The 21,764-nt window shown below is 42.1% G+C and overlaps 1 protein-coding gene across 1 annotated transcript; it reads right to left on the bottom strand.

The window, feature by feature from the left end:
* Positions 1–231: 231 nt before the first annotated feature.
* LOC139920157 (protein Shroom2-like) lies at positions 232–21,358 on the bottom strand. Its single transcript, XM_078286275.1, has 3 exons — positions 21,221–21,358; positions 4,402–4,556; positions 232–286 (listed from the first exon to the last, which is right to left on the bottom strand). Exons 1-3 carry the CDS (start codon positions 21,356–21,358, stop codon positions 232–234), a joined length of 348 nt encoding a protein of 115 aa, XP_078142401.1.
* Positions 21,359–21,764: the final 406 nt, after the last annotated feature.

The raw sequence follows: 21,764 nt of genomic DNA, 5'->3' as shown, positions 1-21,764 counted from the left end.
CCCCTTATTTTCAATGGTTTATCATTTATCAAACAGACTAACTCATGTCAGTGTGTTGGAGACTGAGGCTCTTTTTTTTTTTATTCGACCGCTGATCCACCAATTCAAATTTTTTTTGTATTTGAGTATTTTTTTGTGCATTTTTGCCTTTATTTGACAGGTGGAAGTAGAGGGACAGGAACCACTGTGTTGGATGTGAACCCATGACATCATGGTCACATGGTGCGCGCCTCAGACCGCTGAGCCTCCAGGACGCCGCTCCAATTCAAACTCGCACACACCTGCTCTGGTGTGCACACGACATATAAAACATGCGCTACATTTGCATAAAAAGTGTGTGAATAGATAAAACATGCACACAACTTTATTTAGAGCCAGTAGAACACACCGAGCCTCTGTCTGACACGGAGCGCTCCCCCTGCCAAGCTCCACCCGGCTGGAGGGTGACGCTCTGGAAACAGAGATGAGGTTTTATTGGCTGCCTGATATGTCACTCAAACTAGGGTAGGCAGCGTCATTCAATTGCTAAGCAACAGGAATTGACCTGATGTCCAGCAACATGGTGAAGGTAAATATTGACGCTCATGGTTTGGACCAAGCAGTGAACACAGCTGTGAGTCTGCTGGTCCAGCTGCTCTGCTTTAAAACACTCAGTCTGCAGACAGCTTCACTACTGTAACCAGCCTGATGAGACTCTGGAAACACACAAGACGAGTCAGAAAGACAACGCTAGATAGATAGATAGATAGATAGATAGATAGATAGATAGACAGACAGATAGATAGATAGCTCAGGTCCTTTCTAAACGCTGTCACCTCCCTCCAGTCTGCACACTGACGTCAGTAAAGCCCATCAGTCTTATAGAACAGAGCGACCAGGTTATAGTATTTATGTCACCATAAAATATGTTGGAAAAGTGCACAAGCCGGTGCTTTACATGTCGACGCTTCACCTCTCCACCTGAGAAACAACAGGAACATCCAACCGGCTGCAGTGAGAGTTGCATCCGGAGCGTTTGTCCGTTCACGCTCCGGGTCAAAAGTCTCTCACTAACAACAAGGCCGTGAGTCTGTCAGGTTTCCCTCTGTGAGGACTCTCTGAACAGCCTGTCCTGTCCTGTCCTGCCCTGTCCTGTCCTGTCCTGACCTGTCCTGTCCTGTCCTGACCTGTCCTGTCCTGTCCTGTCCTGTCCTGTCCTGTCCTGTCCTGTCCTGGCCGCCGATGCTCATGGGAAAATGAGTCCATTAGCGAGATATTGCAGTCCAAAGGTGAATAAAGTTGCAGCACATGCCTACAACATGTAAACCAGAGTCCCAAAGGTTCACTGTTCAAATTAAAACCCTCTCAGAGTGTGAACTGTCTCAGCAGAATGGAATAGAATGGGGAATAGAATGGAATAGAATAGCTTAGAATAGAATAGCTCATTTACCATTGCAGCCCTCTCAGAGTGCATACTATTTCAACAGACGAGAATAGAACAAAATAAAACAGAATAGAATCACTTAAGTCACTTACTACTGCGGCCCTCTGTGTGCAAACTATCACAGTAGAATATAATAAAACACTTATCTACTCTTCTCCCTCCCAGCCAGAGTATATACCACAATAGAATACAGTAGAATAGTTATCTACTTGTATGAAACAGACCTCAGATCAGTTGACTTCTTGCTGTTTCCCATCTGATCCCTGCAGGAAGCGATCAGACCAAAACACACTCTGCTCTCTGCTCGTCTGGAGGAAAGTTCTCACACCACGCCTTCCCACAATGCCCTTGCTTGTGTGTGTGTGTGTGTGTGTGTGTGTGTGTGTGTGTGTGTGTTAAGTCTAAAGTCCTGTATTGTGTCACACCTCATGCGTCTTCCCCTGAATAAAAGCTGCAGTAGCAGCAGCAGCCTGGCTGCGGTCACACCCCAAACACATACTTCACTTTCTACCCGGCAATCCATCAAGCAGCCGACAGAGAGCTGAGGCTCCATCAGATCAGACCGGGCGGCTTCCAGCAGCGGGACGCGCCTTCTTCCACTTAGCAAGTGATTGGCTTTTCAGTTGCCTAGCAACAGCAAAAGGAGCTTCCAACGCTTCTGCCTGTGCAGGCTTCTCAAAATCAAGGCAGAGTGTTTCCAAGCCTACAAAGTGCATCCAGTCGGGCTCTAAGGTGACATACTGTAGCGCACCCTCCAGCGGCCATCTTGGAGGTCTTCAGCTCTGTGAACAGCTGACTGTGTTTCTGTCATCTCAACAGAACTGAACAGACGGTTAATTTCTGTCTGTTTCTGTCTGAACTGATCATTTCATCACTGATCCTCTGATTGATTTAGTGTTTAGATAATGTCAGCTTGTTAGCTAGCTAACCATAGTATCTGGTCAGCTAACATCACTGTCTTGTTGTTAACACATCTGATTAGCACACTAGCTAACGTATCTAGTAGCAGCTAGCGTTAGCGTGTTCACATTAACATCAGTGTGTTTGCCGGCTAGTTAGCTAGCTAACAGTTTGTTCAGGTTAACTGAGCTGACTCTTCTCAAGCTACAACTCAGAGTGTTTTGGAGTAGAGACTAGGGCTAAAGACAAGACAGTTTACTGTGTCACAGTAACCAAATCCACCTTATCACACTATTCACTTTTACTGAGAACGTTACTGAATGGATCTACAGCCACACCACAACAAGCTGACTCAGCTGCTCTCTGCTTCTAGCCTGGGCTGCGTTTCCCAATACCAATCGCTCTTAGTGGTTACAAAGGTTTCCTACGAGTGATTTTAAGAAGGTTCGTAGATTTTTACATGCGTTGCCCAAAACAGCACTTAAGGTAAGAGTGTCGTACCTTAAGTGCATCTTTGGCTGTGTTCAATTTCTTTACGCTTCACCCTGCGTTGTGCAGCTGATAATCACAGCGCAGAGGAGGAATGCACATTCCAGTACAAATGTACAGTTAGTCGCGCTGTCCAGTTTTGAAATGCTTAGTTGTTCATGGTTGATTGTAGGCTTACTGTAACGCATTCATTTCCACTCAAATAGGCCTTTTGTCATAACCTTGAAAAGACACTAAATGACATCCTGTGCTGCTTAGGTGGTTACTATGACAGGTTATGACAGGGACTCAGGTGTTCTCACTCTATTGTTATATTAAGCATGTCGCCAAGTTATTCAAAGTTTCTTTTAAGCAGCCCCCACCACACACACACACACACACACACTCTTTTTCTTCCTCACTTCTACAGTCCAGAGCGTTCTACGAGTCAGGAGCACTCTTAATCTACGACGGGTTTTTAAGAGCATCGTTAGTTAAGAAGCTTTTGGGAAACCCACCGTAACCTTAAAAGGTCCCATATTCTCCACTGTCCGGTGTTTTATTTTGAGTCTTGAGGTCCATTCAAAGCTGTGTGTGTGGTGTCATGAACCAAAAACACTCTCAATCCATTTCTCCACGTTCATTTTCCAGCATCTCTCTGAGCCTTACCAAGAACAGGCCGTTTCTGTCGCCGTGTCTTTAAGGCTCATTAATATTCACGACCCCTCCGTTCCGATTGGCTAACCGTTTTCGAGAGTGAAACGTGAGACGCCGCGGCCCGGCGGCTACAGGTAGGGAAAACTCTCCGGTAATAAACGATGACGACCGCTCGACCGCTTTGAAAAAAACACTTTGTTAGTCTATTATTTCTTACAGAAATGATAATGAGCGAACCTTTGTGACGCCACAAAGTTACGGAAGTCCAAACGGCTCGTTTAGAGGCTCGCTTTTCTAATATGGATTGTGTGGATTTAGTTTTGATACTTTCACCATGTTTAGATAGACCATCCAACTCCTTTATAATTCTGGAAATCCTGTTTTACACCATATGGGACCTTTAAGATGCTTCTTACGATGTACTTTACGAACATCTTAGGTTTACGATGCTTTTGGAAAACGCAGCCCTGGTTGGTACAGATTTACACTTTATTAACTAACAGACAATTCTACAATGTTCCTCCATCATGGAATCAAATGTGATTGATTAGAGATTTAGTGACTGTAAAGCCTCTGGACCAGCAGCTAGTTAGGAGGAGAGAGGACTTGAACTTTGGGAGGAAATTCATATTTGAATATGATATGAACGACTATATAATGCATGTGATCAGTATGACAGCAACAGTAATGTAATAATAAGAAAATAACAGCTAATTAGTTGCCTCTCTCCCTTTGTGTGTGTGTGTGTGTGTGTGTGTGTGTGTGTGTGTGTGTGTCGGTTCCAGATGACTAGCTCTGTTTTGGACTATGAACCAGGATATACAACAGAGAATAATGTACAAACTGTTTCCCTCACTGCAAAATTCCCTGTTCATTAACAATCAACTAGAGACATTCTCCTCTCTCTCTCTCTCTCTCACACACACACACACACACACACACAGTGTTCGTACCTGCGTACAGTGAGCTGCAGAGTCTTATATGATCCTTTGACCAGAGAAATGGCCTCCTGTCTGTAGCCGGTCAGCTCCACGTCGTTGATGATGATGATCTCATCTCCCACCAGCAGGGGGCGCTCCAAGCTGCCCGCCTTACCGCCCTCCTCTACCTGCACACACACACACACACACAGACACAAACACTTAGTATATAAAATATTAGGACCATAAACACAGATGGGAGATGGAGATGCAAGATATGTCTACATGGAGGATCTGTAAACATCACATGAATGTTTCTCTCTTGGTCTCCTGACTGTAAACCAGAGAGTCCATGTTGTTCTCCTCTATCTCACTCCAGTAGTATTGTTAGTTCTAGTGTTTCTCCACATTAAGACTACATTTCCCATCAGCCCCGTTGCTTCCCGCCCCCCCTCCCCCTCCCTGAAGAGGATCAACATGTTAGAAGTGATTTCTCCATCTTCCTTTCCCTCCTTCCACCATCTGCTGCCAGAACCTCTGACTCACTTTAGAGACAGTAAAGTCTGAATGACCGCTGACATACAACACCATCTACTGCTTTTGTTGCTTAGCAACGCAAAAACAAGCACCACTGATTTGTTTACACAGCTACTGCTTTACCTAGCGTTACCTAGCCTAGCTAGCTAGCAAGATTGGTCACTAAGTCATTAGCATGCTAGCATTAGCATGAGTAATGTTACTTCCCTAAACTTTGACTACAATTGCTATTTTTTGTTAACACTAATATAACGCTTCTTTATTTCAGAGTGTGAAAGGTAAAGCTGAACCTCATTAAGTTTTACATGTTTTACAGTGTTTACAGTGTTTTACAGTGTTTACAGTGTTTACAGTGTTTTACAGTGTTTACAGTGTTTAGTGTTTTAGAGTGTTTACAGTGTTTTACAGTGTTTACAGTGTTTTACAGTGTTTTACAGTGTTTACAGTGTTTACAGTGTTTTAGAGTGTTTACAGTGTTTTAGAGTGTTTACAGTGTTTACAGTGTTTACAGTGTTTTACAGTGTTTACAGTGTTTTACAGTGTTTACAGTGTTTTACAGTGTTTTACAGTGTTTACAGTGTTTACAGTGTTTTACAGTGTTTACAGTGTTTAGTGTTTTAGAGTGTTTACAGTGTTTTACAGTGTTTACAGTGTTTTACAGTGTTTTACAGTGTTTACAGTGTTTACAGTGTTTTAGAGTGTTTACAGTGTTTTAGAGTGTTTACAGTGTTTACAGTGTTTACAGTGTTTTACAGTGTTTACAGTGTTTTACAGTGTTTACAGTGTTTTACAGTGTTTTACAGTGTTTACAGTGTTTACAGTGTTTTAGAGTGTTTACAGTGTTTTAGAGTGTTTACAGTGTTTACAGTGTTTTTACAGTGTTTACAGTGTTTTAGTGTTTACAGTGTTTACAGTGTTTTACAGTGTTTTTACAGTGTTTACAGTGTTTTACAGTGTTTACAGTGTTTTAGTGTTTTTACAGTGTTTACAGTGTTTATACAGTGTTTACAGTGTTTTACAGTGTTTTACAGTGTTTACAGTGTTTTACAGTGTTTTACAGTGTTTACAGTGTTTACAGTGTTTTACAGTGTTTACAGTGTTTACAGTGTTTTACAGTGTTTTACAGTGTTTACAGTGTTTACAGTGTTTTACAGTGTTTTACAGTGTTTACAGTGTTTTACAGTGTTTTACAGTGTTTACAGTGTTTTACAGTGTTTACAGTGTTTACAGTGTTTTACAGTGTTTTACAGTGTTTTACAGTGTTCATAGGTTCACCAGCCTCTATAACCTCGGGGTTCTGGTCTTCCAACATGGCGTCCGGTGTGGTTTCTACAGTATTCAGAAAGCTTCCACAAAGGGACAAGAAGAGCATCGATGCACTTAGTATGAAAAGTGTTTAAAACATCAGGAGCGCCTGGATGTTTCCATAAAACAGACTGAGCAGGTGGATCAGGTGGAAGATAATCCCTTAAAAAGTAATACAGTAAGTCTTTAAAAGGTCTCTCTCTCTCTCTCTCTCTCTCTCTCTCTGAGAGAGAGAGAGAGAGAGAGCAGGGTTTGAGCTTATCTCTATTCCATGTGTCTATTTTTTCCATCTTCATGTTTCTAACTGTGTCTCTGTCTCAATCTCTGCTCTCTAATCTAATTGCGTGTGTGTGAGTGAGTTCTGTGAAGTGTGGAGAGGAAACACTTACACTTCCTCCAATAAACTACACAAGCATGACAGCACACACACACACACACACACACACTCGCACACACATTTCCCAGAAGTCTCTCTGACTCTCATCACTCCCCCATTGTGCTGATGATTCAACTGACCCTCCTTCTGTCTCTCTCTCTCTCTCTCTCTCTCTCACACACACACGCGCACACACACACACACACATCAGCATGACCCTCCTGCCTTATCTGTGCTGCCAATGATGTCTCTTAACAGCCTGTCAGTGTGCACAACGATATCAGAATGCCTGTATGTGTCTGCCTGTTTATCACGGTGTGTGTGTGTGTGTGTGTGTGTGTGTGTGTGTGCGTGTGTGTGTGTGTGTGTGTGTGTGTGTTTAAGGTCACATTGCCTTAGTGTCTCGTACTCTGCAAGATAAGCTCAATCAAAAACTGTGTTGGTCGTCAGCATGTCTCTGCAGCAGCGTCACCAGACTGGATAAAGTGATTCTGATCCAAAATGTTTTGCGCTGACAGTTTGTCTTCGTCTTCGTCTTCGTCTTCGTCTTCGTCCTTCAGCCAGACAAACCTACAGGACTACAGGAGGCCAGGTCCAGACCCTCGTGTTCTGGCTCTGAGTTGGGGCGAAGCAGGGCAGAATATTTAAAAAGGGAACTCAGTTATCAGTGATATCTTATCTTATCTTATCTTATAAATGTTAGTTTTCTTCTTCAGTGTTCATCATCAGTTCTGTGTTCATCATCCATGTTCAACATCTGAGCTTCCTAACATTCAGTAACTGTAATAAAATGGAGTTTTTGGCTGCTGCATTTTCTCTAGTGATCCAGTTCAGAGCTGCTGGGCGTTCCCTCTGCCTGGAGCTTGTGGGCGGGGCCTAAACAATGACTAAAAAAACTTTTGCATATTTTAGTTATCTGTCCCTTTAAATCTCCTCTCTCTCCACCTGCCCACTGGGTTGCCAGGTCTCTGACATTAGTAAGTTTTTGCAGATTGGCGCTCAGCGGGCCGCTCACATTTTGAGAATTTTGAGAAATTGTAAATTCTATCTGCATAAAGAGAAAAATGTAGCGTAGATCAAACAGACCTAACAGCTGTCCCACATTTCCATTTATATGATAGCCTTTTATTGATTAGCATGTTATATGGACTTGCATCATTGCATTGCCGTACAATAGGCTAATCTGTGTTTTTATTTTATTTCATTTCAAAATCAAGCGCTATAATTTGGAGATGGCTTGAGGCCTGAGAGGTTTCCTATGTTGAAATCAATATCAGTTTGGCTAAATGAAAAGAAGCAGTTGTGTTTAGACTGTGTATTGAAGACAAGTGTAATCTAAAACACATGGTGACCGCTGTGCAGCTCTCTATGGGGTTAACTCTCCCAGCAGGCCGAGCTGTTAGAGACGCGCCTAGCAAGAGCTTCAGAGCACAGACAACCATGAAGCCTGAATACCGACCAGAACTACAGATTCATTCCCACTTCGTGTTTATCTCAACTCTCAATACGAGCCAAAGAGGACAATGACACATGGAAGTTTCAGGGGTTCAAACTAACTCCACCTCCAAGTGTTTATGGGTTGGAAAAGAAATAAAGGAAATAATGGAAAAATTTAGCTGCCAACATAGTGTATGCTAAAGTATTAGCATGGACCTACAATCACTCAACATAGTGTATGCTTAAGTGTTAGCATGGAGCTACTATCACTCAACATAGTTTATGCTAAAGTGTTAGCATGGAGCTACTATCACTCAACACAGTGTATGCTAAAGTGTTAGCATGGAGCTACAATCACTCAACACAGTGTATGCTAAAGTGTTAGCATGGAGCTACAATCACTCAACACAGTGTATGCTAAAGTGTTAGCATGGAGCTACAATCACTCAACACAGTGTATGCTAAAGTGTTAGCATGGAGCTACAATCACTCAACACAGTGTATGCTAAAGTGTTAGCATGGAGCTACAATCACTCAACACAGTGTATGCTAAAGTGTTAGCATGGAGCTACAATCACTCAACATAGTGTATGCTAAAGTGTTAGCATGGAGCTACAATCACTCAACATAGTGTATGCTAAAGTGTTAGCATGGAGCTACAATCACTCAACATAGTGTATGCTAAAGTGTTAGCATGGAGCACCAGAGCCAGTGATCTCCCGGGGACACATGGATGATTCTGGAGTCTATGATCTCATCACCTAACAGCTAAACTGACCAATGAGCAGCCTCAAAACACTCCCTGTATTCCTTTAAAGCAGCAAGCTGGTTCAGCGCTCTGCGTTCCTCGCGCTGCTTGTTTGGTAACATGGAGAGGAGGTTCACCATGTAGGGCAATATAATGAGTACCAGAGAGAGAGAATAGTTGAAAGACATTTTAATATACTTTGCTGTGATTGACAACGTATCTGGCGCTGTCTGACCTGTCCTGATATGATGTACCCCACCCAACTGGGACTCCATGGAGATTAAAACAACTGCTGAGGATTATTTGCAGGCCGTTTGACTCTCGTCTGTGTGTGTACTCTGGAACATGCCATGTGTGACTTTCCAACAAAAACATCATGTGTTTCGCCCCAAACTGCACTCAAACTTTACAGGTTTTCTTCCTTGAATTTAAAGTCTCCACGGTCATTTATGTGCTGGGTGAGTTTCGTGACCCCTGGGCCTTGAAACCTGTTAAAAATACAGTTTCATTTTCAAAAAGTACATGAGTGTCAATGAGAAAATACACATTCCTCCTTTTGCAGCTACATGGTTTTCGTTTCGTTTGCATGTTGTAGACGACCGAGTTGGCTGATACAACACACATCAATGGGACAACACACACACACACATTTCTGATTTTCTTTCAACAAAACATTCGTTAAAAATAACACAAAACAACATCAACCACTGATTTTACGTTGACAAGCCATTTAAAGACGCTTCAAATGAGGCTCCACAGGCTTTAAAAGTGAAAGTTTAGTAACGTCTCCGTCTTAGACTGTGACAAAAATAAAGCATTATCTTCTACATGTGGACTTGTCTGGTGCATATTTGATATTTACAGCTGTTAATGCATTTTGAATATGTAATAATGTATTTACCGCTTGGTCTAAATACATAGCCAGGCAGATCCTGGGCTTTATGAGAGCTGAAGTGTGAAAATACACCTAGTGCTCAGTGGGACAGCTGATGCTCTCATCATATTCAGACGGCAAAGTAACATGAATGTGTGTTGTCCCACAGTAGACAGTAATGTGCGGGGGAACATCGTCCCTCCAGTGCTGAGAAAGGGAAACTGTGTTAAAATGTAAACTATTCTCTGGCTCTGCAGGACGGAGCTGCCTGGAGCGTCGGCCTGCCTCCGGCTGCAAGGCATTTTTCAGGAATAAATATACCCAAATAAGGCCGGCAGAACCACTCACTGACTCTGTATGAGTGTGTGTGTGTGTGTGTGTGTGTGGTGTTCTCCCTGACTTTGGTATTCCAGCTGAAATTCATTATCCTGCAGACGGAGATATCCAAACAGAAAGGCTCAGCCCACGATAGCGTGACTAAAATAACAAACCTCTCCTAATCAATAAAGAGCGTGAGATGTGAACCATCCTGAGACACTGCAGGTACTGCAGTAGAGTATTACAGTACTCTAATACTCTACTCCGGGTACTGCAGTAGAGTATTACAGTACTCTAATACTCTACTCCGGGTACTGCAGTAGAGTATTACAGTACTCTAATACTCTACTCCGGGTACTGCAGTAGAGTATTAGAGTACTGCTACTACTGAGCAGATGAAATACTGTGTCTGCATGTCCTTCTGACTGGCTTCAACCAGGAGCCTCTTCTAATGTTCAACTGACACGTTTAACACAACATAACACACAACATATCACACAACATAACACACAACATAACACACAACATCACACACAACACAACACACAACATAACACACAACACAACACACAACACAACACACAACATAACACACAACATAACACACAACACAACACACAACATAACACACAACATAACACACAACATAACACACAACACAACACACAACATAACACACAACATAACACACAACACAACACACAACATAACATAACACACAACATAACACACAACATAATACACAACATAACACACAACATAACACACAACATAACACACAACATAACACACAACATAATACACAAAATAACACACAAAATAACACACAACATAACACACAACATAACACACAACATAACACACAAAATAACACACAACATAACACACAACATAACACACAACATAACACACAACATAACACACAACATAATACACAACATAACACACAACATAACACACAACATAACACACAACATAACACACAAAATAACACACAACATAACACACAACATAACACACAACATAACACACAACATCACATCACAACACAACACACAACATAACACACAACACAACACACAACATAACACACAACATAACACACAACACAACACACAACATAACACACAACACAACACACAACACAACACACAACACAACACACAACATCACAACATAACATCACAACACAACACACAACATAACACACAACACAACACACAACATAACACACAACATAACACACAACACAACACACAACACAACACACAACATAACACACAACATAACACACAACACAACACACAACATAACACACAACACAACACACAACATAACACACAACACAACACACAACATAACACACAACATAACACACAACACAACACACAACACAACACAACACACAACACAACACAACACAACACAACACACAACACAACACACAACACAACACACAACACAACACAACAGCACTGGGGAAAGCTACTTGTTAAAGTTGGTTACTTTACTGTGTGACTTACCTCAGAGAGCGACAGTTATGTTACAGAGCTACAGAACATGTGAGTGTGAACCAGCAGCGTGTCTACAGAGCTACAGAACACGTGAGTGTGAACCAGCGGCGTGTCTACAGAGCTACAGAACACGTGAGTGTGAACCAGCGGCGTGTCTACAGAGCTACAGAACACGTGAGTGTGAACCAGCGGCGTGTCTACAGAGCTACAGAACACGTGAGTGTGAACCAGCGGCGTGTCTACAGAGCTACAGAACACGTGAGTGTGAACCAGCGGCGTGTCTACAGAGCTACAGAACACGTGAGTGTGAACCAGCGGCGTGTCTACAGAGCTACAGAACACGTGAGTGTGAACCAGCGGCGTGTCTACAGAGCTACAGAACATGTGAGTGTGAACCAGCGGCGTGTCTACAGAGCGACAGAACATGTGAGTGTGAACCAGCAGCGTGTCTACAGAGCTACAGAACACGTGAGTGTGAACCAGCAGCGTGTCTACAGAGCGACAGAACACGTGAGTGTGAACCAGCAGCGTGTCTACAGAGCGACAGAACACAAGAGTGTGAACCAGCAGCGTGTCTACAGAGCTACAGAACACGTGAGTGTGAACCAGCAGCGTGTCTACAGAGCTACAGAACACGTGAGTGTGAACCAGCAGCGTGTCTACAGAGCTACAGAACACGTGAGTGTGAACCAGCAGCGTGTCTACAGAGTGACAGAACACGTGAGTGTGAACCAGCAGCGTGTCTACAGAGTGACAGAACATGTGAGTGTGAACCAGCAGCGTGTCTACAGAGCTACAGAACACGTGAGTGTGAACCAGCAGCGTGTCTACAGAGCTACAGAACACGTGAGTGTGAACCAGCAGCGTGTCTACAGAGTGACAGAACACGTGAGTGTGAACCAGCAGCGTGTCGAGTGTGAGCTGCAGACTGAAGCTCAGCTGCTTCACCTGTTTTCTCTCTGATGAGGCGGTGACGCGCGGACCAATCACCAACCAACCATTTACTTGATGAATTATTTCAATTATCACGAACGAGTATTTGCCAAATAAAATAATAACAAGACAAAAACAAAGTATGACCCGCTTCATGAACAAGTGGCTTGTGCTGCCGGCTGTGATGTCATCAGGGTTAAAATGCAATGCAACACTGTTGCTCTGTTTTCACAACAGTAAGCCGATCACATTCAGATCCTGCACACTTTGATTGCGTTCGTTCATATTTGGTACTTTGGTCAAACACTAAATGCAACTTACAGTTTTTTTTGATTGCCAAGACACATTTCTTTAAATGATGCTCCATTTCCCCAAACTCTAAACACAAATGCATAACTGCACACTCATCTTCACAAACTCCAAACTCTCCACTCAAAACCATGTAATCTTACATCTAAACCAAACTTTGCCTTCAGACATCACACAAAATATCAAACACACACACACTACAAAACAGCCTTTACACACTGGTGAGATCAATTCACAACACTACCGTAAAAACCTGTTACTGCAATGAATAATGGAGCTTATGGTTTTCCCCCAGAACAACCTCTTTACATGATGAACACAATATAAACACACAACACATGTATACATTTTCAACATGTTTAATTCCTCAATGTACTGTAGTAAAATAAACTGAAATTGAGTGAAAAAGTAAATGTACTGCAAAAATATGCAACTGATAAAGAACGTAGAATACAGTAAAATAATTTCCATGTATTTACCGATATAAACCAATGGAAAAAAACAAACAGTTTGTACATAAAGAAAGAAATCACATTTATTCTGCCTCAGCATCCCGTCTCTGGTCTGGGTCAGGCCAGAGTCTCATCAGCATCACATCACACAACAAGTGAACTGACCCACGGCCCTTTGATCTGTCTATCCTGAGCTTCTGATTGGTGTGTGAACAATTTTGACTCTTAGTGTTTGCACCTGGGGAAGTGTGTGTTAATTGGGTTCAAGCTGTGATGACTTGAGTTAATGATATTGAATGCCGGTGCTTTCTAAATGAGCGCACGGTGCAGCCGGTGATATATGAAGGGATTTGTGTGTGTGGAGTTTTTCACAAAAAGTTCAACAAATCATGAATCATGTGTGGAAACAGGGGAATAGTGTTTATAATTTTGGGAAGTGGGTCTGTCTTCTGGTAGATGGCATCATGGTTTGGGATGTTTAGTTAATAGTAGGGATGATACCAGGCTAAAATGGAATATCGGTATCAGAGATTTTACCCAAGACTAAAATCTGATACCGAAAGCCATGAGTAACATGTAAGAAATAAAAGCAAACTGTCTTGATTTTATGCATTTATGGCACATAGAAGCCTGTATTTCTCAAACAGAGGGAAAAACAAGGATTTTATCTCAATAATTTTGTCCATTGACCCCAAACTAAGGAAGTAAGCCTGCACTGTTCAGTAAAAGTAACGGATCGGATCGGTACTCGGTATCGGCCGATACTTAAACTTTCATACTCGTAATCGGTATCGGCATTGAAAAAGTGGCATCGGTGCATCCCTAGTTAACAGGCCCAGTTATAGTGTGTAAGCCATCGAGAAAAACTGTAATACTGAGCCCTTGTAAAATGCCTCACTTATTGTATTGTACATGCTGTATATATTTTCAGGAATCTCTTCTTTCTTTACTTCTTTGTCTCTGACATTTGATATTTAAATTTAAATTCTATTGTAAAGCTTGGTTGCTGCTTATTTGTCTGTCTAATGTCTTTATATTGCACTGCACCAACCTCACCAAGTCAAATTCCCAGTATGTGAAAATGAACCTGGCGAAAATAAATCTGATTGTGATTGTGATTTAAATTAGCAGCATGTTGTCTGCATGACCTGCTGCGGGATTTCGACTTTTCTTCTACTTTTTAATTATTTTTTTCCTCTGTGAAAACGATAATCAAGAAAAATAAAAGTAACAACATTCTAATTTTAAAAACGAACTACTAACCGATTTAAAAACTAACAACATATCACAACATGATGTAACACAACAACACAGTTTTGAACCTCTAACCTTCTCTCACACACACACACACACACACACACACACACACACACACACTGGCAGTGTCACCACCAGATGATGCCAATCATGAGACCTGCAGATTAAGACACACACTTTAATCCGCCTGTTTAACCTGAACTGAACTGCCTGGATTAATGGAAACCCTCACCCTGAGCCTCCGGACCAGCTGGATTACAGGAGGGATCGGATCCTGACGGGATGGGTCTAAATCCACACCAAGTCCACCGGACGGCTGTGTCGTAATGGAAAGGAAAAGTCCACTATGGAGGGGAAAACTGGATTTGTTTGAGTCCACTATGGAGGGAAAACTGGATTTGTTTGAGTCCACTATGGAGGGAAAACTGGATTTGTTTGAGTCCACTATGGAGGGGAAACTGGATTTGTTTGTTTGAAACTTCTGGTTTAATTCTGGTTTTCAACATGAGGGGAAAGAAGCTTCAGCATCCACAGAGAGACAGACGGGCAGAAAGAGAGACAGACAGGTGTATCGGAGAGACAGACGGGCAGAAAGAGAGGCAGACAGGTGTATCGGAGAGACAGACAGGCAGAAAGAGAGGCAGACAGGTGTATCGGAGAGACAGACAGGCAGAAAGAGAGGCAGACAGGTGTATCGGAGAGACAGACAGGCAGAAAGAGAGGCAGACAGGTGTATCGGAGAGACAGACAGGCAGAAAGAGAGGCAGACAGGTGTATCGGAGAGACAGGCAGGCAGAAAGAGAGGCAGACAGGTGTATCAGAGAGACAGACAGGTGTATCGGAGAGGCAGACAGGTGTATCAGAGAGACAGGCAGAGAGAGATGCATTAGTGGGAGATATATAGAGAGACAAAGAGAGACAGGAGACTAAGAGAGAGAGAGACGGGCATGAGAGAGAGGAAGATAGAAAGAGAGAGGCAGTGTCAGAAAGACAGGGAGAGAGAGACAGACAGAGAGAGAGACAGGAGGCATGAGAGGATACATACAGTAAGATGAAGAGAGAGAGAGAGAGACAGGCAGGCAGAGAGAGAGAGAAATAAGGGCGTGAGAAAGAAAGTAGACAGAAAGAAAGGAGCATTACTGAGAAAAGACAAAGAGAGACAGGAGACATAAAGAGAGAGCGACAGAGAGAAAGAGTCATTAGTGTCAGACAGACAGAGAGAGAGACAGACAGAGAGAGAGACAGACAGGCAGAGAGACAGACAGACAGGCAGAGAGACAGACAGGAAGAGAGGCATGAGGGAGGGTTGTTGGGTTAAAGACAGACAAAACTCAGGAAACCCTTCAGCAGTCGGCTAACTGCGCTCGAAAAACAATTAAAAAAAAAACAACAACAAGCGTCTGTGTGTCAAAGAAACTAGAAAACACATATTTCACATTCTTGTCCTATTTGCAGCCGTCTGGCCTCCATCCCAGAACAACCTGCACACAGCAGGCCGGCCGAACCTAACGCTTATTTACATTTTAATAAAAATGAGGACAGAGCGCTACGGAGAGACAGAGAGAGATTATCGGGTTGTTTTTCTTACAGGGAGGTGAAGTCAGCGTCAGACGTTAAAGCTCCCGTACTCTCCGCTGTCCGGCGTTTTATTTTATAGTCCATTCAGAGCTGTGTGTGTGGTGTCATGAACCAAAAACACTCTCAGTCCATTTTCTCCACGTTCATTTTCCAGCATCTCTCTGAGCCTTACCAAGAACAGGCCGTTTCTGTCGCCGTGTCTTTAAGGCTCATTAATATTAACGACCCTCCGTTCCGATTGGCTAACCGTTTCGAGAGCGAAACGTGAGACGCCGCGGCCCGGCGGCTACAGGTAGGGAAAACTCTCCGGTTAATAAACGATGACGACCGCTCGACCGCTTTGAAAAAAACACTTTGTTAGTCTATTATTTCTTACAGAAATGATAATGAGCGAACCTTTGTGACGCCACAAAGTTACGGAAGTCCAAACGGCTCGTTTAGAGGCTCGCTTTTCTAATATGGATTGTGTGGATTTAGTTTTGATGCTTTCACCATGTTTAGATACACATCCAACTCCTTTATCATCACAGAGGAGAGGGAGTCCTGCTTTACACCATGTGGGACCTTTAATACTCTAAACAGCATGAATTAGGCTACATAAACACAAGCAAACTACATAACCATTCTGGACGCTTGTCAGTCCTCATTGGAGCTTAAAGTCGAGATGAAATGAAAAATGCCTTTTTAACCCTTTTAGATCACATCCCCGGTCATACTGTGCACCTATTTAACAATATATGCCAAAAAAATAACCAAAAATCAATTTCATAGTATTCTTATTTCAAAATTCAATCATGTTTTCTTCCTGTAAAACAAAATATGCCATGTGCTTATGTAAGCATGCCCGTAACTAATTTCAACCAATAATATCATGACATCCACCCATCAATCAATCTTCAACTTTTAGCGCACAGAGCTAAGATTCATTAGTTAGCTAGCTAGCAACAGCACGGTACTTCGGTGTGTCTTCGGGTGTTATGACACGCCCACTTTTCAACGTTCAAATCAAATTCCTCCCAACGTTACGTCCCGCCTGTCTTTCCTGTTTCACTCGGAAATACGTCACGATACGGAAGTCAGATACTCTCGAAATGCCGTTTCATCTCGACTTTAATCCTGTTCAGTTCGTAGCTACTGCCTACTGAATATGAGAGCGGGTTCAGTCAGTCTGAGCAGTGTGAACCAGAACATTATCATCGTTAATTTGAAAGAGACGGAGGTTAAGTGCTGTGAGACGGTTTCCTCAACGCTGCCGTCGCTCCTCCAGCTCTGAGGTCTCGGAGCCAAATGCTGCGTCGCTTAAAAGCATCGAGTTCCTCCGGTGGAAAAAGAGAAAACGATGCTGCCGTCTGTGGCGGTTCATTAAGATCTTATGGATAAACTGACGCCATGTTGGTCTGAAGTAAACGTTACTATGGTTACAGACATTATTTACAGCCATCGTGAGATCGAGGAGTGGAGCAACAGCGACAGTCTAGTCATTTCACCCCTGTCCCACACCACATCATCCATAAACTCGGCCGTCACTACCAGATTCTGGCAGTGTGTGTGCAGCCAATATGTCACAGGGTTATGGATCTGTTCCCACTCTCAGAATCTGACGCCAGTTCAACCACAAACACTTCATTTCCCATCATGCACTTGACACACTCAACGAATCCACCTCTTCCTCTCCTTGATGTCTGATGGAAATCTAGAAATCGTTTTTTGGTGCTATATGTTGGAAGAACACCATGTAACTGCTCCAGTGAGGCAGGAAAAACAGCAGAGAACAAATCCTTTTATACACTTCCAAAATGAATCAGAAAAAAGAAGATGACTATGGATAGCTTCAATCAATCACAAAGATTGATCCAGAACAGTCTGCTCAGATCATTTTATATCTGCCGTCAGCCATGTTTGTGAAAAAGGTCAATAAGGCAGGAAAAACGGCAAAGTAATAATTTCATACACTTCCAAAAAGTGTTGCACATCAAGGAGCATAAAAAAAAGCAATTATCATTAAAAAAAAATATGCGATGATGAATAGCTTCAATCAATCACAAAGATTGATCCAGAACAGTCTGTTCAGATCATTTTATCTCTGCTGAGTCATTTTAGCTAGCTATAGCTTTCCAGATAAGGCTGCTATCAGAGTAAAGAGTCAAGAAACCTGACTCAACTTTAGAGAAAGAAACATCTGAATGATTGCTAACACACACAACACATCTACTGCTTTTGTTGCTTAGCAACACACAACAAGCATCACTGATTTGTTTCCACAGCTGCTGCTTTACCTAGTGTTAGCCTACCTAGCCTAGCTAGCTAGCAAGACTGGTAACTAAGTCCAAGGCATTAGCGTGACTAAAACGTTAATTCCCGTCCCTCTGACTACAATTAGCTACAATTTTTACTCAGATAACATTTTCTTATTTTAAAGACTGTGAAAGGCAAACTGAAATTGCTGTCATAAAATTGCTAAAATAGACTCTTATAGATTACAGTTTTTCATGTGTTCATGTGGGTTCACCGGCCTCATGCTGTTCTTCCACAAGCTAACCAGCAGACTTCCAACAGACGAACTCTAAAACACACGACATGTTCTGAATTATGTGAAGATTACGCTCCTCCACCGGTCGTCACCTGATCCTTTCCTGCCGGGGAAACACATTTCTCCCACTTGTACACTGCGACATATTTCCATTTGAAGACATCATGCTCATTTTACGACATTACGGGAAGACCAGACTCAGGTTTGGTTGCTATGGTATTTAAAACACTTCTGCGAGGGGATTTTTTACATTTTAGTCATTTATCTGACTCTTAGATCCAGACTGACTGAGAATGAGTGGAGCGGTGGAATGAGCTTCAGCTCCTATCCAACATTACAACCAGCCAGTGACGTAGTGTTAAATAAAACAGGCTGTGACCTCCAGTCGGTGATCATCATAAGGCGTCACAACCACCAATACAAACAAAAATCAATTACATTTTCAGAGAAAACATTAATTAAATAGTGTCTTTTAGGGTAAAAAGCATAACTTTTTACCCTAAAAGACACTATTTTTGTATGACTTCCATGAGTTTGAGGCTTCTTAGTATGATGTGAAATATGAATTTAGGCCATAAAATTTCAAAAGGAGAGTAAACGCTATTCCTGCAAATAAAACAGAGTGATCAGAGCGATTTACAATAAACGTAACAGTAGAATAAGATTCAATTCCTAGATCACCAACCTTACAATAGTAAGAAGGTCAAAGGTCAGAGGTCACAGCAGCCTGACGATAGATGGAACAAATATTTCTCTTTGGGCGACAGAGAAGTGAAATAAAGACCAAACGACCAGGGAGGAAAGGTGAAAAGGATTGTTTCACGGTTTCAAATGTCTGAGCCAAGCCTGGATAGGCAAACCAACTGCCAGGAGATTTGAATAGGCGAATAAAAAGGGGATCGTCCCATGTGAGGCGTGAGCCAAATCAAAGCCTTGTGTGTTTTTGTTAATCTTTTAAATGGATTCAGGTCGGTATTCCACATATCTGCTGTATAACCCGAGAGATGAGAGATAAAGAAGAGACGGATAGAGAGAAATGGTGAGCAGTGTTTAAAAAAGGAGGATAAACTATAAACTCCATCCTCATCATGAGCCAAACAACCACCAGTGTAAATTAAACCAACTGTATTTTCAGAAAAGCTTCTTTTCTTTACCCTATCCTCATCTACCTCAGACAGACAAAAAATCAGAGAACACTACAGTCCACACATTTAGAAAAATACAAAAACTCCAAATATAAATGCAATAAATTAACACATATTGAACGCATGCAAGCAGCTATTTTCATTGTAATCCTATTTTTTGAGTCCACTTTTCTATATAATTTTCCATAGTACACTTTCATAACCCAGGCTACATAGAGGTGAAGAATTTCCTTCAAAAACAAGATATCTATCTTTGTAAACAGTGATTCATACTGACTGAAGCACTGACAGTCTGACATTAAACCAAATTTACTGTTTGATTACTTAGTATTACTTAGGATAGTTGGAAACCACAGACACTATAAGTCACTATAGGGATATTATAGGAATATTATAGTGATACTACAGAAGATAAAAAACAAATACCATCTAGTAAAAGTCATTGTTAAATACCTTAAGAAGACTATAAGTCCCTATAGGAATATTATAATGATACCATGGGGGTAAAAATACCATAAAGTACCATAAGGTCACTATAAACACTACCACAAAAACACTATAAATCCCAGTGGGAATATCACGCCAGTGGAGATAGAAAAGTAAGATAAGGTACCTCAGATGCACCAAGTCCCTTTAATAACAGTATAGAATATTATACTGATACCACAGGAAGCAAAAAAATACCATAAAGCACGATGAGGTTACTATAAACTCACTACTGAGTACCCATAGTATATTATAGGAAGATTATAGTGATACCATAGTAGGTAAAAATACCATTAAGTATGATGAAGTCACTACTGAGTACCACAAACACTCCCGTCCCACACGTCCCTATAATAACATTATATGAATAATATAGTGATGTTGTAGGAGAAGAAAGCACACTATACAGCCTTATAGGAATATTATAGTGATACCATAGGAGGTAAAAGTACTATAAAGTACGGTGACGTCACTATAAACTCACTATTGGGTACCATAGTCCCAAGTCCCTATAGTAATATTATAGGAATATTATAGGGATAATAGTGATACCATAGTAGGACAAACTACCATAAAACTCACTCTGCAACTCCCTATAGTAACATAATAGGAGGATTATAGGAATATAATAGGGATATTATAGAGATACCATAGGAGGTAAAGCTGCTACCATAAAATACGATGAAGTCACTATAAACTCACTAGTATTAAGTACCATAGACACACTTTAATTCCCCATAGTAATATTATAGGAATATTATAGGGATGTTATAGTAGGCTACCATAGTAGGAACAACCCTACAACTCACTCTGCAAGTCCCTAACATAATAGGAGGATTATAGGAATATAATAGAGATATTATAGAGATACCATAGGAGGTAAAGCTACCGTAAAAGTACGATGAAGTCACTATAAACTCACTACTGAGTAGCCTACCATAGACGCACTTTAATTCCCTATAGTAATACTATAGGAATATTCCCGTGATACCACAGCACACTGCGCGGCCCTACAGGAAAACTAAAAGAGCTTTTTATCCGGGCTCAGCCTACCTTGGAGATGATGAGCGGCTCTCCGTGCTCCAGGCCGCCTTGCAGGGTGAAGCCCCACGGTGCTCCGCCCTGCAGCCGGGCCTCCACCAGCACCCAGCCGCCCGCCTGCAGCCCCGCCCGGCCGCCGCTGCTCTCCATGCCCGGCCAGAGAGCGCTCACTCCGGGGCTTCACGGCTCAGTCCATCGGCGACAGGCGGACCGGACCGGCGGGTTGAAACTTGCGGGGGGGAAAAGTAAAGATTTCTCACGGTTTTCTGATCAGCTGGGTGAAGCGGAGCCAGGAGGACAGCTGGGTCCACAAGTGCATTTCCTTCATTCATTTATTTCCTTGTTAAAAAAAAAAAAAAAAAAAAAACGTGTCCAAGCCCAAAGCCGCATTTCCTGCAAAGTGCATTCCTCCAGCCTGCAGAGCGGCGGCTGCACGCGACAAGTGGGAGAGAAACTAGAGAAAAGAAATAAATACAAGAAAACTTTACTAGAAACTGGAAGTGATAAAACATCAAGGTCGGTCCAAGACGCTGCTGAAACTAAATCCAGACTTTCA

The sequence above is a fragment of the Centroberyx gerrardi genome, chromosome 2 (genome assembly GCF_048128805.1).
Source record: "Centroberyx gerrardi isolate f3 chromosome 2, fCenGer3.hap1.cur.20231027, whole genome shotgun sequence".
NCBI lineage: Eukaryota > Metazoa > Chordata > Actinopteri > Beryciformes > Berycidae > Centroberyx > Centroberyx gerrardi.
The sequence above is the reverse complement of the archived record's forward strand: the minus strand, read 5'-3'. Positions and strand labels throughout refer to the sequence as shown.

Excerpts from the sequence above, each read along its gene's own strand:
- LOC139920157 (XM_078286275.1), bottom strand. The coding sequence starts at position 21,358 with ATGGAGAGCAGCGGCGGCCGGGCGGGGCTGCAGGCGGGCGGCTGGGTG. Across the intron at positions 4,557-21,220 it reads AGCCGCTCATCATCTCCAAG|GTAGAGGAGGGCGGTAAGGC; the intron begins GTAGGCTGAGCC and ends GTGTGTGTGCAG. Across the intron at positions 287-4,401 it reads CTGCAGCTCACTGTACGCAG|AGCAGGTGTGTGCGAGTTTG; the intron begins GTACGAACACTG and ends TGTGCACACCAG.